This window comes from Brachyistius frenatus, unplaced genomic scaffold, assembly GCF_029030835.1.
Source record: "Brachyistius frenatus isolate BFR_SWC_R1_liver_20210118 unplaced genomic scaffold, ASM2903083v1 Contig_455, whole genome shotgun sequence".
NCBI classification, from domain to species: Eukaryota; Metazoa; Chordata; class Actinopteri; family Embiotocidae; genus Brachyistius; species Brachyistius frenatus.
Genome location: NW_027211054.1, coordinates 104,480 through 121,933, shown reverse-complemented (window position 1 = coordinate 121,933; position 17,454 = coordinate 104,480). Strand labels below are relative to the sequence as shown.

At 45.6% G+C, this 17,454-nt stretch overlaps 1 protein-coding gene across 1 annotated transcript; it reads left to right on the top strand.

The window, feature by feature from the left end:
• Positions 1–314: 314 nt before the first annotated feature.
• On the top strand, positions 315–16,275 carry b4galt6 (UDP-Gal:betaGlcNAc beta 1,4- galactosyltransferase, polypeptide 6). The gene is made up of 9 exons (XM_069687356.1): positions 315–1,030; positions 8,301–8,417; positions 9,401–9,514; positions 9,604–9,728; positions 12,147–12,263; positions 13,546–13,733; positions 13,902–14,024; positions 14,653–14,754; positions 15,927–16,275. Exons 1-9 carry the CDS (start codon positions 916–918, stop codon positions 16,072–16,074), a joined length of 1,149 nt encoding a protein of 382 aa, XP_069543457.1. The 5' UTR covers positions 315–915; the 3' UTR covers positions 16,075–16,275.
• The last annotated feature ends 1,179 nt before the right edge of the window (positions 16,276–17,454 follow it).

The following is a 17,454-nucleotide window of genomic DNA, read 5'->3' as shown; positions in this document are numbered from 1 at the left end:
TTCTGTTGATTTGGGTGACTTTATAGATAGTAATAATAATAAGATGAATAATGTTATTTTCTTTTTCATATGTAGTCTACGTGTTATACATTTTTTAATCCATTTCGGACTCGAGTGTGAATTTGCACATTTTTAAATGTACATTTTGATATTCTGTGTTTGTACTGTATTTTGAAATGTGTCTGGGGTTGACTAAGTGCGCTAAATGAAAACAAACACACAAACAAACAAACAAACAAACAAACAAGCCAGAAATGCAGTCCATGAAGATGCGCCGCACCGCGCAGACAGGTTTCCATGGAGACGGAGGGAGGGGGTTCCACCCACCGGAAACGGTCTCTGCAGTGCCAGCAGAAAATGAAAGGGAAGCAGATGTTTGATCTCTTTTAATGAGCTTATTTTTCACACGTCCTGCTGCTCTCCGATGTGTCGAGTTTTATAATCGTGCGGCATCGGTGCGGGGATCCCCGGTGGCATGACCGAACCCCCGTGCGCGCGGTTCGATGAAGTAGAGCGCCGACTGTAGGAAGCGTCGCCCCGGCCCACAGCAGGCTGCGGCGGGGAAGGCAGCGCGGTCCTGCCCCCTCTCATGACCGACCCCGTAGCCATGGAAGAGCCCCATGAGTGTCGTTAGGTGGTGTCAGCCCGCGGTGTGACGGTCCCGCTATGCCCGGCCGCCGGTGAAGCCCTCCGCCGCCTCCTCGGAGCCTCGGCCTGGTTTCATCTGGACATTTCTCGGCAGGGAAGCAGGCCAGCTAGCAGCGCTAGCGTTAGCCTTCTCCGGGCTTTCATGGTGCGGACTCTCTTCACGGACACGTCGGTCACATTGATGTCTCTCAGTCCGGGGACCCTTTAACTCCAAACAAGTATTGTATGGGACTCATTTCGGCGAGAGAGAAGCGGGCCTGAGCCAAAATGGTGAACTGGAGGCGGCTGCTGCGAGTGTCCAACCGGTCGTTCCTGGCCTTCATCTTCTTCTTCTCCATGTCCACCACATGTCTCTACTTCATCTACGTGGCTCCGGGAATAGGTGGGTGAACGTCCCCGTGCGCTAAACGCTTTACACGGTGCCAGTTAATGTGATTATGTGCGGATTATCCTCCGGACCAGCTGCTTATCACCGGCGAGCTAACAGGCGACCCAGCCCGCAGCGGACCGGTCCACCCGGGCCTCGGTGGCCAGCCAGCTGCGGCTCCTTTGAGACGTCACAGAGCCTGTTTTAATGTAAACACGGTCCCCTTGGCCCGGGGTAATGGGGTAATGGGGGCTATGTCTTTTCTCTGGCGCCGTACAGCCGCTGAATGAATGAATGAGTGAGTGAACGTGAAGCAGGTGACCAGTCCTCACTGCCACACCTCCATGTGTTCACCACAGCACGGTTTGATTGGCAGGTGAAATGAGTTGGTGCCCCCCCCCCCCCACACTCTATTTTTTTATTCAAGTAGGTGAAGTAATCAAAAAGGTTTATAAATGTATTGATCCTCCATTAATAAGGGAGTTTTACCCCGAAGGTCGTTTCCTGGTGTTTATTATTCCAACATGTGTGTTGGAGGATGAGTTGATGAAGCTGCTGGTACATGATCACAACATGCTTCAAACTCAGGGCACAAGGTGAGAGCTGGACATATTCATCAAGATACCAGTAAGTGTCTCACAAAGACGCAATCATCTCTTATTTTTTAAGTGCATGTAAACTCATAGTGAGGTTGATTGCAGTTATTCACGACATAAATCTACCAATCAGATATAAAGTGTGCTTTTAGCCTGTTTTCAGGAAGCTGAGTAGACCCTGTTTCTCTGTCATTAGCCTCGTAGACTGTCGATTAATATCTGTATCTATGACTTTTCAATGGAATAGTTTGCTGAAGTTGATGTGGCATGATTACTCAAGCATGACTTTCCAGAAATAGATGAAAGCACACGTACTGTTACTGACACCCAGTGAAATGTGGAGATACAGATTAATGACAATAAGCAAAAAGAAAGGAGTGGAGGAGCATATCAAATGAAGATTTTATGCGCAGATCACGAGGACTCGCTGAGCAGGTTTTGTAGCGCTTCTTAAATGACCGAATGGGGGAAGGTGTTTCAGAGGAATGCTGGTTTTCCTCCAGCAGAGTGTCACATGTTGAGGACTGAAGCTGCTCCGGACACTTGTGCTGGTCGTCGATCTTTAATACGACTCTTTGTGTTGAGTTTTTACAAAGGGAGCCGATCACATGATGTAAACTCTCAGCTCTCAGCTGAATGGCTTCACCGTTCTCGCTGTGTTTAATAAAGATTTTTTTGTTTCCTTCTTATACATAAAAAAAACCCCAGATAAAGTGAGATATTTCCCCAATGAACTGTTTTCTGACATCCTCCAGAGAAGGAACCACGAGCTGCTCCTTCACTGCTATGTACGCTGAGTTGTTGGATGCTGACGGGGAACGTAGTGGCAGCGACATCCACCTCTTCCTATCGGAGCAGGTTGTCACACAAAGCAGACAGACGTGTGTTTTTTTGGCAGGAAAATAAAAGTCGCTTTCGTCGTCATGCGCAACACGAGCGTGCGTTTTGGTAGCGACATCTTTTCAGCACAGCAGGGAGTATTATCCATGACGAGAGGAACAAACAGGCTGCCAAACATACAGAAACATGAATTGATGCTTACAAAGCAAGTTTTAAAAGGTATAAAGAATATGAATGATCTCTATCCACCTCTCGCTCTGAATAACCTGTTCACAATAATCAAGCAGACGCTGCTGTGGTTTAAGTTGTATGTTTCTGTACTGCGCACCGTGACTGCCAATAAGTACACACCTTTAAACAATGATACTTTATTATCTTATAATATCAATACATAATGTAAAATGTTGTAAAGAATAAATAGATGATGCTACGCCATTAATAGTTTCAAGTCCATCCTGTGGTTGGTGACAGGAGCAGCCTTAGTTTTCACCCATCTGTGAAATGCAGGCGGTGATGTAGATAATTATACCGTTATAAAGTTTTACCATCTGTTCCCGAAGCTGTTTGTGGAAAAGCAGGTGATCCGTGGATTACGTTGGTGAGGAGGTTTACAAAGTTAGATCAAGGAGTGTTTGTAGATTTGCGACCACTTGTACACGACAGGGTTTTCCCTGGTTTCTGCTGGCGTCGGTGCTCAGTGGTGGCAGTGGGGTTTACAAATGGTGAATCTGAACACAATTATGGATTATGATCTTTACTGTATTTCTTTTAAATGAACATGATGCCAGAAAAGTAACAACAATCACAGATCATTGATAAAACAAGGCTCCTCCCACAGTCACCCTGTATCCAGCAGTTTAAACTCTTATTTTCATTTCATCAATACTGTTATTCATTCTTTTTCATTATTTGAGAATTTGAATTGAAAATGATCATTTTCCTTCCTCCTCTCCTCTCTCCTTTCTCCTCTCCTCTCCTCTCACCTTCCCTCCTCCTCTCCTCTCTCCTCTCCTTCCTCCTCTCCTCTCTCATTCCTCCTCTCCTCTCTCATTCCTCCTCTCCTCTTGCCTTCCTCCTGTCCTCTCTTCTTCCTCCTGTCCTCTCTCCTCTCCTCTCCTCTCCTCTCCTATATCCTATCCTCTCCTCTCCTCTCCTCTCCTCTCCTCTCCTCTCCTCTCCTCTCCTCTCCTCTCCCCTCTCAGTCCTCCTCTCTCATTCCTCCTCTCCTCTCGCCTTCCTCCTCTCCTCTCCTCTCTCTCTCCTCTCTCTCCTTCCTCCTCTCTCCTTCCTCCTGTCTTCTCTCCTTCCTCCTCTCCCCTCTCCTTCCTCCTGTCCTCTCTCCTTCCTCCTCTCCTCTTGCCTTCCTCCTCTCTCCTTCCTCCTGTCCTATCTCCTTCCTCCTGTCCTCTCTCCTTCCTCCTGTCCTCTCTCCTTCCTCCTGTCCCCTCTCCTTCCTCCTCTCCTCTCTCCTTCCTCCTCTCCTCTTGCCTTCCTCCTCTCTCCTTCCTCCTTCCTCCTGTCCTCTCTCCTTCCTCCTCTCGCCTTCCTCCTCTCCTCTTGCCTTCCTCCTCTCTCCTTCCTCCTGTTCTCTCTCCTTCCTTCTCTCCTCTCTCCTTCCTTCTCTCCTCTCTCCTTCCTACTCTCCTCTCGCCTTCCTCCTCTCCTCTCTCCTCTCTCTCCTTCCTCCTGTCCTCTCTCCTTCCTCCTCTCCCCTCGCCTTCCTCCTCTCTCCTCTCCTTCCTCCTCTCCCCTCTCATTCCTCCTCTCCCCTCCCCTCTCATTCCTCCTCTCCTCTCGCCTTCCTCCTCTCCTCTTGCCTTCCTCCTCTCTCCTTCCTCCTGTCCTACCTCCTTCCTCCTGTCCCCTCTTCTTCCTCCTGTCCTCTCTCCTTCCTCCTCTCCTCTTGCCTTCCTCCTGTCCTCTCTCCTTCCTCCTGTCCTCTCTCCTTCCTCCTCTCCTCTTGCCTTCCTCCTGTCCTCTCTCCTTCCTCCTCTCCTCTCACTTTCCTCCTTTCCTATCTCCTTCCTCCTCTCCCCTCTCCTTCCTCCTCTCCTCCTCTCTCTCCTTCCTCCTCTCCTCTCTCCTTCCTCCTCTCCTCTCTCCTTCCTCCTCTCCTCTCACTTTCCTCCTTTCCTATCTCCTTCCTCCTTCCTCCTCTCCACTCTCCTTCCTCCTCTCCTTTCTCCTTCCTCCTGTCCTCTCTCCTTCCTCCTCTCCTCTCTCCTTCCTCCTCTCCTCTCTCTCCTCCTCCTGTCCTCTCTCCTTCCTCCTCTCCTTCATCCTGTCTTCTCGCCTTCCTCCTCTCCCCTCTCCTTCCTCCTCTCCTCTCACCTTCCTCCTCTCTCCTTCCTTTTCTCCCCTCTCCTTCCTCCTCTCCCCTCTCCTTCCTCCTGTCCTCTCTCCTTCCTCCTCTCCTCTTGCCTTCCTCCTCTCTCCTTCCTCCTGTCCTACCTCCTTCCTCCTGTCCCCTCTCCTTCCTCCTGTCCTCTCTCCTTCCTCCTCTCCTCTTGCCTTCCTCCTGTCCTCTCTCCTTCCTTCTCTCCTCTCTCCTTCCTCCTCTCCTCTCTCCTTCCTTCTCTCCTCTCTCCTTCCTCCTCTCCTCTCACTTTCCTCCTTTCCTATCTCCTTCCTCCTTCCTCCTCTCCCCTCTCCTTCCTCCTCTCCTCTCTCCTTCCTCCTGTCCTCTCTCCTTCCTCCTCTCCTCTCTCCTCTCTCCTTCCTCCTCTCCTCTCGCCTTCCTCCTCTCCTCTCTCTCCTTCCTCCTCTCCTTCATCCTGTCTTCTCGCCTTCCTCCTCTCCCCTCTCCTTCCTCCTCTCCTCTTGCCTTCCTCCTCTCTCCTTCCTTTTCTCCCCTCTCCTTCCTCCTGTCCTCTCGTTTCCTCCTGAATTTTTTTTCCATTTGTTATTACAAAGACTTGATGTCACAAGAGTGGATCAGATTGAATAAAGCAAAAAAATGAAACCCAGAAACAATGAAATGAGGCTCCTAACCCTTGGTGGGTGGAGAGGTGGGTGGAGCATGGAAGGCAGAATTTCCCCTCATTAACATAAATTGCTAAACTGTTAGGGACAGGAATTGAAAAGAGTTTATTGATACCAATAATATTATAAACGTATTGATATCTGATGAGTCTGAACTAAATGTGTGTGTTCCAATGTCCTTTTAATGTTGATGAGAAGCCGAAGCATTCCTGGAAGTTGAACCCATGTTCCTGCAGTGTTTCCTGGAGGCTGAGAGAGTAATTGTGGTGGTGGATGGTGCAGCTTGGGACTCTTTTTCATGCAATGATTTTGCAATTTAGGTGGGAAGTGTTTAACCCAGGCTATTTTCTGTAGCTGCAATTTACTGATGCTCCCTAAATGCCTCATGCAAACTATCTGTAAACAGATAGCGAGAGAAATAAGGCATTGTAGTGCAAGAATGAATAACATTGAAACCCAGGGCTTGTATCTACCTAAAGCTTCAGTGTGTTGGATTTCGGAGGATATACAGCAAAACTGGAATATATCTATAATTCTGTTTTGAGCAGTGTGTTGTTATCTTAGGATGGTCCTCCTCCACAGAGCTGCCAAGTTGCACTGACATGTTTCTACAGTAGCCCAGAAGGGACAAAGCAAACCCTACTTCTACAAAGGGCCTTTCATGTTCATCATGATTTTCACAGCCCCCTCAGATACTCCTTCACACTTGGAAGAGGACATCATGGCAGCATACGTTTTTGCAAAGCGCAACTGTCTGAAAAACATGCCAGCATTGTTAAAGTGAATTGATCAACTTAGAAGCATGCAACAGTGAAGGATCAGAAAAGTTGGAGCCAATTCTCAGCTGGACACGGTTCTTGATTCCCATCCGTCTCCGCTATGGAGCCGACATCAGCCGTTTGATGGGGCGATGCCGGGTCAGACTGAGGAAGACAAGAGAAAGAAATCCATGCGTGATATAAAAATTCCAATGAAGTTCCCTGAATACAATTTTAAGGTCAATTATGTTTTTTTCCCACTTGGTTATATCCACCAAATAAATAACAGGGAAACAAAACTGGAGTCTGTCCCTCTAACCAAAAAATAAATGTGTTGTGTCGTTGCCTAAACGGTGATATGGGGGCGTGTCCTCTGGGACATGATCCCACTGCTACTGTCCTGTCAGCCTTTACTACGTCCGCCTAGCAGCGGACAAATTTAACTGTTGAAGTTCGTGTGCAGTTGGAATATTTCTGGATCTTGTTTTTGTTTGACCCCAAACAGTTCATTACTATTTAGGTTTCAGTTTTAATGTGGTTCAGATGAGCACCGCCCTGCTCACCTACCAGGACCGCCTGGGTGCTCTGTGATAAGACTTATCTTGGGATGGGCATCAGGGAGGAGGACAGAGGACATCATAGTTTTTATTCAAATAGAGCTTTGTTTTCAAAACAAAAATAGCCACATGAAGGACATAAAGGCCTTCAACATGAAGAGCATCAGAGACATGCGGAGGCTTTTTATCTGCCAGTCCTCCGGGGGGCAGTGTGCCGTCACAGTGAGGCGACTGTCTGCCACTCGGCGGTCCGTCCGTCTGTCAGCAGGAACAGCTGTGACGTTTGCGTTGGTGCCGGTTGGAGAGGATAATGTAACACGGCTGAAGATACTTTAATTATCTGACGAAACCCTGAATCCTCCACGACTAGAGGGACTGATGTGTGTTGCTGTGAACACCTGTGATGCTGTAGTTGTGGATGTTGTCCTGTCTCCATCTGCATGGGGTGATGGTCATCAAACTGTAGCTGGCATAGTGAACACATGGTGCAGAGTGCTGCACACAGGTGCAGTTTTGTCCATCACTTTGTGTCTGTCATCGTCATGGTAATGCTAAACCCATAATGCTTCCAAAATGATTTTTTTTTTCTTTTACCTTCCAGCTATTTTTTTTTGCATATAACTAACAGCTTGTTTCACTTGAACCGTTCTACCCTGCGTTTGTGCTCAACAACACTGCAAATATTTTTCTCTTCATGGTTGTTCAAGCTCAAAAACACCAGTGGAAATTTTATTTGTTTACATTTTTACTTTAAAAAGCTCTTGAATACATATAATGGACTGATTGCTGTTGATGTCGGATCGTTCCTTGTTTCTTTCTTCCATAGTTCATCTCTCATCTCATATTAATGACCTCATCAGGGCTCCATGTATGTAGGAGACTATAAGATGACATTTTGGTTGTTATGGAATATTAATTCCCCAATGAAAGCAAAATATACATATTATAAAAATCAATAATTCAATTTTGGAAGCTAATGATAAATCCTAGTGCTTTTATTAAAGTCAGTAAATAAGAAGCTGAAACAGGTCATCTTGCTGCTTTTCTGTCCAGTCAACACTTTAAACTTGGAAGTCAGCACACCTGCTAATGGTTTAGTATCCTATTTTGTTTTTATTTGATTTTTATTGTTGCCAACTGTGATTTTGTTTCCAGCGTCGGTTCTGTGTTGTTGCTTCTGTAGCTGTGATTCAGTGCTGCTGCTTTAGAATCAAATTTAATTCATTTTTGTATTTATATAGTCCCAAGTCAGGACACTTCAGATATTATCTTCGCTCATCAATAGCAGATCATAAACTTGCAGCTACAGAAGGGTTGAGGGGGAGAGGACAGAGGGGAGGGGAGGAGAGGACGGAGAGAGGAGAGGACGGAGGGGAGAGGAGAGGGAAGAAGCACACGTGGGCTTCTTACGAAGACGTCTACTTTTCAAGTTGTGTTTAACAGCATGTGAGGGAGAGGGAGGTTGATAAACTGCCACATAAAACAAAACTAATTAAAAAGTAATGCAAACAGTCAAGCTGACTAAAAAACCTGTTTCCCATTTTTCCATCAGCCAACACGTACTTCTTCATGGTGCAGGCTCAAGGCATCTTGTTGAGGGACAATGTGAGGACCATCGGCCAGATGATCAGATTGTACACCAACAAGAACAGTACACTCAACGGGACAGGTAAGTTACACACACACACACACACACACACACACACACACACACACACACACACACACACACACACACACACACACACACACACACACACACACACACACACACAGGTTGTACCTATAGTGTATATATGGCCGGAGAACACTGATATTGTATATGAGTTAACCAGAGTTGGATCCTGCCTCACTGAAACATCCCAAAAAGATGACTCGTGCTTTTGTAATTTCTCGCCCAGATTCCTGTAATGCACTTTGTTCTTGTTTGCTAAAAAACAAAACATTGAAAGAACTCCTGAATTGATTTTAAACTTGATTCTTACTGACTGTTTATCAGAGTATGTTAGTATGTTTATGAACACACCCACACCACAACTGAAACAAGCAACTTCTGTTGGTGGTTTTAAGGAGCAGCTCAAGACTTTTATGATCTGGCTTTCAACTAATTTGATCCTTTTCATCAAGAATGTTATTATTTAATACTTCTTCTTTCCACATTTATAAAAGTTGTATGTTTGCATGTGAGTTAATGTTAAATGGTCTGCACTTATAAAGTGCCTTTTTACCTCAGTGCTCCAAGAAGAGCTTTACAATATTTGCCTCCCGTTCACTCTGTAATGGGGTCGTGACTGTTAGGGGGACGTACATGACAGCAAAAAATAAAGTATCTTAAATCCGTACAGATTCTTAGTATTTTTTATTTTCCACCGTTTAAGGAAACATTGACATTTCAAATGTGAGTATGATCACCAACATTAAGATACTGAGCTTGTTAAACAAGGTCAGAATTCAAGACTGGCCAAAGACATTTGTGATATGTCCAAATAAAATAACCAAAATCACAAACCTGATTCAAGCCCCGAGGTTGACAGCATTACATTAGTCTAATCACAATGTTTGCTTCATATTGCAGAGTCTCCGTATTTGATTTCTGTGATGTGGTTCTGTGGAGTCTTCTGTTCCACCTGATTTTGGTTGTGTTTGTTGTAGACTATCCTGATGGCAGTAACTCCAGTGAATACCTGGCCCAGCCAACCACATACCTCCCTGAGAACTTCACCTACGCCCAGAACCTCCCCTGCCCAGAGCGATTACCTTCTATGAGTAAGTACACTGGTACCTAACTTCAGCGAAGTCGTGTTGGTGCTGCTGTTTCCATTGAATAACCTTCCTTTTACAAATGTTCTTCACAGAGGGCCTTATGGAAGTGAACATGGCAGAGATCCCGATGGAGGAGATAGAACTGAAGTTCTCCAAATTTTTTGACATTGAGTTTGGTGGCCATTGGAAACCAAAGGACTGCAGACCTCGTTGGAAGGTGGGTTTGTGTCATTTATAGGTCTACCGAGCGTACCGTCTACCAAAAGGAAAACAAATTCAGGATGATGTCATGATACAGATAAATGAATTCAGAATGGAGTCTTCTGGGAAATTATTTATTTTGTGCCAAATCATGAGTCATCCCGGGGAACTTTACCTTTTAAGATCAAGACCTTGCAGTATTATAGTAGCCTGGCCAGACCCATTTTCACTGGATGAATAAGGGTCTGGTCTCTATTGGGAACTGTTTGCAGTCGTTCCATCCTACTGGGCATAGACCTCCAGTTAACTTCAACCAATCAGTATGCGCCGAAACTGGCCGACAGTCTGCCACCGCTGCAACGATCTACCGTGTTTTAAGTTGTTTTATTGAACACCAGCAGCTTGACGATGTGCTAAACGTTTATTCTGCGCTGAATGCTGCAGCACTGTCTCCAGCCCTCCAATCACAGTAAAGGAGGGGTGGGACAAACGCGGTTAACCACCGACACTGGTCGCTGATTGGTCCGCCCTTCAGGGTGGCTGAGCAAATATGAATACGAGCTGAGTTTCCAGACTGTATTCACAGAGAAGAAAACTGAAGTCAACGCAGCCAGGCTGCTCTTAAAGAGGAAAACACAACTATTCCTCTTTGAACAAGCAATTTACAACAATGAGGAGGGAACACACCGAACAGGAAGAACCAGGCTCGGAGGTCGGCCTCCGCCGGTCGGGATGAGTAGAGAGCAGAGAGAGAAAAGAACATAGAGAGATGACAACCAATGTACAACGGGCAGGTTGTTGGGACCAATAACCACTAATGGGAAGTACACTGCTCAAAAACATAAAGGGAACACTTAAACACACATCCTAGATCTCAATGAATGAAATATTCCAGTTGAAAATCTTTATTCATCACATAGTGGAATGTGTTGAGAACAAAATAACATCAGAATGATCAATGGAAATAATGGAAATCAGAATCATTATCCATGGAGGTCTGGATTCAGAATCATACTCAGAATAAAAGTGGAAAAATCAGATCACAGGCTGATCCAACTTCTGTGGAGATTCCTGAAGACAAGTCCAAATGAGTCTCAGTAGTGTGTGTGTCCTCCACGTGCCTGTATCACTCCCTACAACGCCTGGGCATGCTCCTGATGAGACCACGGATGTTCTCCTGAGGGATCTCCTCCCAGACCTGGATCAAAGCATCGGTCCACTCCCGGACAGTCTGCGGTGGACGTGGCGTCGGCGGACGGAACGAGACGCGATGTCCCGGATGTGCCGGATTGGATTCGGGTCTGGGGGACGGGCGGGCCGGTCCGTAGCGTCGACGCCTTCATCGTGCAGGAACCGCTGACACACTCCAGCCACATGAGGCCGAGCATTGTCCTGCATCAGAAGAACCCAGGACCCGCTGCACCAGCAGATGGTCTTCAACGGGTCTGAGGATCTCATCCCGGGACCTAATGGCAGTCAGGGTACCTCTGGCTAGCACACGGAGGGCTGCGCTGCCCTCCGAAGAAACGCCTCCCCGGACCGTCGCTGACCCACCGCCGAACCGGTCCCGCTGGAGGATGTTGCAGGCAGCAGAACGTTCTCCACGGCGTCTCCAGACTCCGTCACGTCTGTCACATGTGCTCAGTGTGAACCTGCTCTCATCCGTGAAGACCGCAGGGCGCCGACGGAGAAGCTGCCGATCTCGGTGTTCTCCGGTAAAGTCCGGTCTCCCCGCACGGTGTCGGGCTGTAAGCACAGACCCCACTTGTGGACGTCGGGCCCTCGTACCGCCCTCATGGAGTCTGTTTCTGACAGTTTGAGCAGAAACATGCACATTAGTGGCCTGCTGGAGGTCATTTTGTAGGGCTCTGGCAGCGCTCCTCCTGCTCCTCCTTGCACAAAGGAGCAGATAGCGGTCCCGCTGCCGGGTTGTTGTCCTCCTACGGCCCCCTCCACGTCTCCTGGTGGACCGGCCCGTCTCCCGGTATGTCCTCCGTCCTCTTGACACTGTGCTGACAGACACAGCAAACCTTCTTGCCACAGCGTGCATTGATGTGCCCTCCTGGATGAGCTGCACTACCTGAACAACTTCTGTGGGTTGGAGACACCTCATGCTCCCTCTAGTGGTGAGGACACTGGCAAAAATACAAAAGGGACCAAAAACCATCCAGAAAGGACGAGGACAGAGAAATGGTCTGTGGTCACCACCTGCAGAACCGTTCCTTTATAGGGTTGTCTTGATAATTGCCTCATTTCCACCTGTTTGTTCCATTTGTACAACAGCAGGTGAAACTGATCCTCAATCAGTGTTGATCCGAACTGGACAGCTTGATTTCACACAAGTGGGATTGATTGGAGTTACATTGAGTTGTTTAAGTGTTCCCTTTATTTTTTGGAGCAGTGTATGTGTTAATGCTTCCTTTAATGTCTGCAGGTGGCCATCCTGATTCCATTTAGAAACCGCCATGAACATCTCCCCATCCTCTTCCAACACCTCATCCCAATGCTGCAGCGACAGAGGCTGCAGTTTGCCTTCTACGTCATCGAACAGGTGAGAGTAGGAACTGCTCTACATGCTGAGATTGTTGTGTGACAGTCCAGTTGTGGGTGATTTGGGTCAGTCGGTGCCGGTCAGAGAAACCGTGGCAGTACGTTGTGAAGTGATCGTAACTCATTCAACTGTCAAACATGAGTTTGGAAACCAGTGAGGAACATTAGTAAAAGATGTTACTCATTTGATCTGTCTTCATAGTGTGATTGTGTGGGTACATGATAGTCACCATTACAAAGCTTTGGTCCGGCTCTGTCTTGTTATTTGTGTCTCATGTTTATGCAGCGAGGAGTTAATGTGTAAGTCAACCTCCAGTAGATGTAGATGTATGCGGAGCTGCACGCACATTGTAACGATAATGACGAATGGATATAACTTCTCTCCAAAATGTTGTCATACATCCGTGAACCTTAGTTGGCGCGCAAATGGACAAGTCAGGATCTTGTATTTTGTACCTCGTATGGCTTGTCAGATGTGCATAATGTCTATTTATGTGGGGACTTAAATAGCTGTATTGGCAATCTTTTGGTGGCTTATTGCATAACAGAAGTGGATAATGTACTCCCCAAAAATAATTCAGACAACTCTATTAATGAGAGGCTTTACTTGAATTATTTTAAAGAGATGAAAAATATTGTTTCTAATGAAGGAGTTTTACCAGGTATTGATAACTTCACCTCAATCTCCACTAGGGGGCGAGCGGTGATGTTCGACATTATCGTTCCTCACGAATGTCTAAATTGTTCTAATTTCATGGTTTAACCCCGAATAAGTTAACAGAAGGATTTGGGTCCGATTGTCTTTGTTTGGTGGGAGATGGATCATCCTACTGAGATTGATATCGTTTCAAACTAGACAACTTCCTGAAACATTTTAGTCGTGAACAGCCAAGTTGATATGGATGTTGATGAATTTTGTGAACACATAAAATTGGAAAAATGTGTTAGACATAAATATAATTCTTCAAGAGGGTTAACAAAACCGTTTTGGAATTGACCCCTTTGAGTCCTGTTGGATCACTGAAGAGCAGCAGAACAGAAGTTGTTGAGGAGAAATTCATTTTGGAAAAGTCAAACCAAATTTGATGAATGAGCAGGTGTAGTGACGCATACGTGTAACCCTGTACACTCACTATACGTCAATAAATTACAAACCTACAGAAAGTTCTGAAATGAAATGAATAAAGTGCGACCTGTGAAGGTAAAAGTAATCCCAGTGCCAAAATGTATAAGGAAAATGTTAATTGCATCATCGGGCTAAGCGACAGTGCGTCTGTGTGTAGAGTGGGAGCCAGCCCTTCAACAGAGCCATGCTGTTTAACGTGGGATTCCTGGAGGCCATGAAGGACTTGGACTGGGACTGCTTGGTTTTTCATGACGTTGACCATATTCCCGAGAACGACAGAAACTACTACGGCTGTGGTCAGATGCCCCGCCACTTCGCTGCAAAGCTGGACAAATACATGTACATGTGAGTGTGTGATCAAAGCGAAGTGTTTTCTTCACAATGACGGATCTTTTTTTCTGACAAATGGACATGAAAGTTGATATGGAGCCGCTTTCACACACAGCTGCACACACAGTGAACGTAGTGGGTCATACAGATTTCTGCTGAGCTCATGTTTATTGTCGTTTCCAGTCTTCCATACAGCGAGTTCTTCGGCGGTGTGAGTGGACTCACTGTGGAGCAGTTCCGCAAGATAAATGGATTTCCCAATGCATTCTGGGGCTGGGGAGGAGAGGACGACGACTTGTGGAACAGGTGAGTCAGTAGATTTGTTGTGTGTCTGATGGGTTTCCGATGAGGAAGGCACAGATGTCACTAACGTGTTTCACTTCCTGCGTGAGTTCAACTGTTCTTTTAAACTGTACACTGGAAATCGGACAATGTTTCAGATGTGACTGCATAACAAGTTCCCTACTTCCAGAATTCACTGATTGCCTGACTTCCATCGCTGCAACTACGATGACACTGTGATGTCACATCCTACAAGCAATAAAGTTGTTGACACACATTAAACAAGAGTAGGGTTAATCCCAATATATGGCGAGACCATGCAAGAAAACCTGGAGGGCTTTCAAATTAAAACGAGGGCTTTTAATTTGAAACGGACACAGAAAGTCAACTATTGTTAATTTGTGGCTTCAGATGGAAAATTCTTCACGTTAGACAGATGATCATTTTGGTGTTGTATCTGACATTGGTCACAGACCAGTTTACAGTGGTGCTACCGTACCGGACGATGACTGGCCATCAAATACCTTCATTTAAATTACATTTGATTTCATTATTCAGAACAAGTTTCAAGTTTCTATCAGCATTTGAAATACATGTGTTGAGGCTGGCTTTATGCACATATTGGTTCATGTTGTAAACGGTTTCTCCTCAGGGTTCACTATGCTGATCTGAATGTCACGCGACCAGAAGGGGAGATCGGCAAGTACAAGTCAATTCCTCACCACCACAGAGGAGAGGTGCAGTTTCTGGGAAGGTAAAACTGCTCTTTGTCTCGTATGTACAATCGACTCCTGTTGCCTCAAGAAAAACAACGATTTCAAAGAATGCCTTTTCTTTCATCTGGACTTTAAACTGGAAATCCAGTGTTGTAGAGAAAAGTAATTCAACTTTTTAGGATAACTATAAGGACATACATCCAACATGGAGCAAAAAAGGAATACGACAGCTATGTCTGTATAGAGATGAGTAGCCACGTAAACTGCAATGCATCAACAGAGACACAATGACAATACCAAAACACAGTGACGCACATACATACACAATACAGCAAAATAACCCAAAATTAACAATAGTACAAATGCAGAATAAATACATTTAGAAGGAAAATAAAAAGCAGATATGTTTTGTCATTTTTCCTGCAGTAAAGTCAAAAACAATTATATTTGGTCAATTTCACATAAAACAGCAGCACAAAAACACAAGCTGGTGACGTTAAACAGTAACCGAGCAGAAGATTAGTCCAGCCCAATCAAAATACACCAATCTGTTCCCTCTGTGGGCTCAGAGGCATCAGTACTACTGTTTATAACAGCTGGTAGGCAACAAGAAATGAAAGTAATGGAGAGCTAAAGATACAACTCCATTACCTTCGCCGCTGCTGTGTCGTTTGTCCACTGCTGACCAGAAAGGACTCTGTGACTCTGCTTCCTGTATGTCCAGAGGGAAACGCAGACCTGTCAGTCAGCAGACAGTTTGACCCGTCACGGTAAAGAAAGTACAGGTATATTCATGATGGCTGCGTTCCAGCTGTTTGTGTGTGTTGGGTCTCTGTCATGGGTTAACGGGAACCTTAATGGAACCGAGCCATCATTAACACACCTGTGAAAAAGGGCTGTGGGAACAATAAGAGTGACAGCTGAGACATGGAAAAGTATTTGTGATTTTTATCATGAGCATGCAGATTTTCTTTTCTTATCACCGGTCAGGGAACATCAGGGCATTTTAAAAGCTTTTCCAGACAGGGACAGTCAGGGGAAGTCCATCTTTTATTGGGCCAAGTCGTATAATATCACGGCATTTAGTTATAATGTTTACATTTTAGTTTCCATTTATCAGAATGTATTATTTTCCATATATGTAGCTGTGATGTTAGTTAGCAGGTTGAGTGCAAAAACCCAGACAGGATGTGTGTCCCTGTGTTTGCAGGTATAAACTGCTGAGGTATTCCAAAGAGCGGCAACACCTGGACGGCCTCAACAACCTCCACTACACCCCCCACGTCTGCCTCAGCAGCCTCTACAAGAACATCTCGGTGGACCTGTACCCCGAGCTCGCCCCCATCACAGACTACTGAGCTGTTCCTGCAACCCCCCACCCCACTGCCCCCACTCCCGCTCACCCGGCTCCCCTCCAGCCTGGCCTCCCGGCTCCCCCATCAGCCAATCAGAGGCAGAGCTGTGGAGAAGAGGAGGGACAGGCTGGCAGGGATGACGAGGTGCACCGTGTAACGCTGCCAAGAAATCTTATTGTGGAAAAAAAAAAGAACGAAAGAAAATCCAAATTGAAAAAAATAAGAAAACACAAAGAGGCAGTGGCGAGTCTTCAAAAGTGAACAGTTGATTGTGTGTGTGTGTGTGTGTGTGTGTGTGTGTGTGTGTGTGTGTGTGTGTGTGTGTGTGTGTGTGTGTGTGTGTGTGTGTGTGTGTGTGTGTGTGTGTGTGTGTGTGTGTTGCTGCATGTCTTTTCGTTGGTGCCGGCGTACCCTGACATGAGTCTGGTTTCCGTTGGGGGAGCAGCAGCATCTCAGCTCTGATGTTTACTGCAAAGCCTTAACGTGGCAGAACCACAGCTCCCTCCGCTCGGCTCCGCACTGCTTCACTTCTCATGTATCACCGTCACCTTACAAGCCAACTGACAAGTTCTTCTCAGTGTCTGTTATGATTTGTTTTATACATATCATTTTGTTTAGGTCACAGTATTCCTTTTAAAAGGAGGGACACGAGGTCGTTGTACATTTTTTTTTATTTTGATACGCGGTATTTATTTTCTCTGATTCAGGGTGTTTGAAAAAAAACGCTCCTGTCTGCGTCGCTGTGTTTGTTTGCTGCACTGCTGCTTTATCCGCATGAACATGTATGTAAATATCAGCCTCTTAACGCTCAAACATACAAGTATGTAAATATGGGCCTTTAAACGCTCGGGCATATTACAGTGATATTCCAGTGGGTTTGACTTTTATTTTGGCAGCTACCTTTGTTTTGAGGATTTAAAACGAGTGACTGGTTTCTTCCTAGCAGGAAGATCTTCTAATAACATGAGATGTTTGGCTCAAAGAAGAATCCAAATCTCAAGATTTGACATGACCTGTTGCATGCCTTAATTTATTTTGTTTACCACATTTTTAGTTGTTGTTTTTTTTTTTTTAGGTTTTTTTTACATAAATTATTTCATCAGGTGGAGATGTGTATATTTTTTAATTTTGCCTTTTGTTGTGCTTCTTTTGTTTGAGGTGCACTGTGTGAAAAGAGTAGAGCTGCTCCTCAGTCCGAGGATCCTTCCTGACTGTCGATGAGCAGCTTGGCCGTTTCAGGACTTTGTCCACACAACATGCTTCAGTGCAGGTTCATGGTCTCATGTGAGTGTATATTTTGTCTCGGATGTATTTTTAATTTTTTTAGGATTTTTATTCTAAGGATTTTTAGTGCAGGACCATAAGATGAAGCTCTTCATTGTA